This window comes from Egretta garzetta, unplaced genomic scaffold (assembly GCF_000687185.1).
Source record: "Egretta garzetta isolate BGI_Z169 unplaced genomic scaffold, ASM68718v1 scaffold787, whole genome shotgun sequence".
NCBI lineage: Eukaryota > Metazoa > Chordata > Aves > Pelecaniformes > Ardeidae > Egretta > Egretta garzetta.
This window is the reverse complement of record NW_009260266.1, coordinates 84,931-86,399: the sequence shown is the minus strand read 5'-3', so window position 1 is coordinate 86,399 and position 1,469 is coordinate 84,931. Positions and strand designations below refer to the sequence as shown.

The following is a 1,469-nucleotide window of genomic DNA, read 5'->3' as shown; positions in this document are numbered from 1 at the left end:
AGGAATGCAGGACACTGCTACTTGACCTCCCCGTGTCACGTCCCGCAGGCTGGACCGGGGCTGCTCCGGCCTCTGCCTGCTCGGAAGCGTTGGGAAACAAATCCAGGAGTTTCTGTCCCTTAAAATGGATCCGTGAATTAGGCATTTGGCTGTTCCGAATGTGAGGCTCCTGGGTGTTTTGGTTTTTCTTTTTTTTTTTTTTTTTTTTTTGTCAGTGGGAGTAGTACGGCAGAGTTTCAGCTTCTGCGTTGCAGGAAGCTGGGATGGTTTTCTTTTAATCCATCCGTATGCCTAAAAAGCCTCTCCTTTTAATAACAGTTGCTAATTTTAATGTTGGGCTTCAGCTTTGAAACAAGAAAACACATGAAAGAAAGAAGGTGGGGAGAGAGGGGAACCCTGAGAAGGCTTTGCTTTGAAATTCTATTTATTTATTTTTTTTTAAATAAGATACTTGACCAGAAATCACCGCGCTTTCTCATTTGCTTTATGGCTGAGGGTAGCCACTGCCCTCGCGTATAATTTACTCGCTGTAGGAGCTGTTGTCACCGCCGAGGAGCCTGCACGGCCCCGCTCCCTCTGTCCCATCACCATCCCTGCAGCCCTGGGGATGCTTTCATGTTGCTGGACCTGAGCAGCCCCGAGGTTTTCCTGGGCGCTGGAGGAGCATCCCTAGGAGGGAGAGATTGGAAATGTTGTGGTTAAAAGAACTGCCAAAGCATCCTCTGCTTTACCTTTTGATTTTTTTTAACTGTGTTTTAATTCTCCTTACCACAGATACTACTTCAAAAAAGCAAGCGACGAGTTTGACTGCGGCGCGGTGTTTGAAGAGATTTGGGAAGACGAAACCATCCTGCCGATGTACGAAGGAAGGATTCTTGGGAAAGTAGAAAGGATCGATTGATGGCATCTGTGTTTCTTAAGAAAAGTTAAGCTAGAAAAGTCTTTGGACACACAACAGTAGTGATGACAAGGAGAAAAAAAAACTCTGAAGGAAAAAAGTTTTGAACCAATGAAGAAAAAAAGTGAAGTCTATGAAGACTTTGCTGAAATAGCCTTAGAGGGGAAAAAAAAATGGCATTTATTATTCATGAGTTGGGTACTGAGATGATAAAAACCCTGAACTATTTATTAAAAACATGACCACTGTTGGCTATTGGAGATGCAGACCGTGTTTGAGAGACTTCCATACATAATATATGATTTCCTGGGGATCTGAAATCTATGGACTAAGAGAAACTGTGTATAGCTTACCTTAACAGTAATCCTTATTGATATTTATTGAACAGTCTGTTTTCCCTTAAGTCCAGTTTTTGGATATGCTGCTTTAACAATGGAGAAGAGAGGGGCCGGGCGGTGGGGTGATGGGAGGAAGGATTTTATTTTTTTATATTGTTCCCAGTATCTAAAATTTAGGAGTTTGGCTATGAGCACATCATGATTTTTTTTTTTGAAGGGGGAGGAGGGAAAGA

At 42.8% G+C, this 1,469-nt stretch overlaps 1 protein-coding gene across 1 annotated transcript in view; it reads left to right on the top strand.

The window, feature by feature from the left end:
• The window catches only part of AXIN2 (axin 2), a 51,129-nt gene extending 50,228 nt beyond the window's left edge, over positions 1-901 (top strand). The window contains exon 10 of the mRNA XM_009642339.2: positions 775-901. Within this exon, the coding sequence (XP_009640634.1) occupies positions 775-901 (127 nt within the window). The remainder of the gene's footprint in view (positions 1-774) is intronic.
• Positions 902-1,469: the final 568 nt, after the last annotated feature.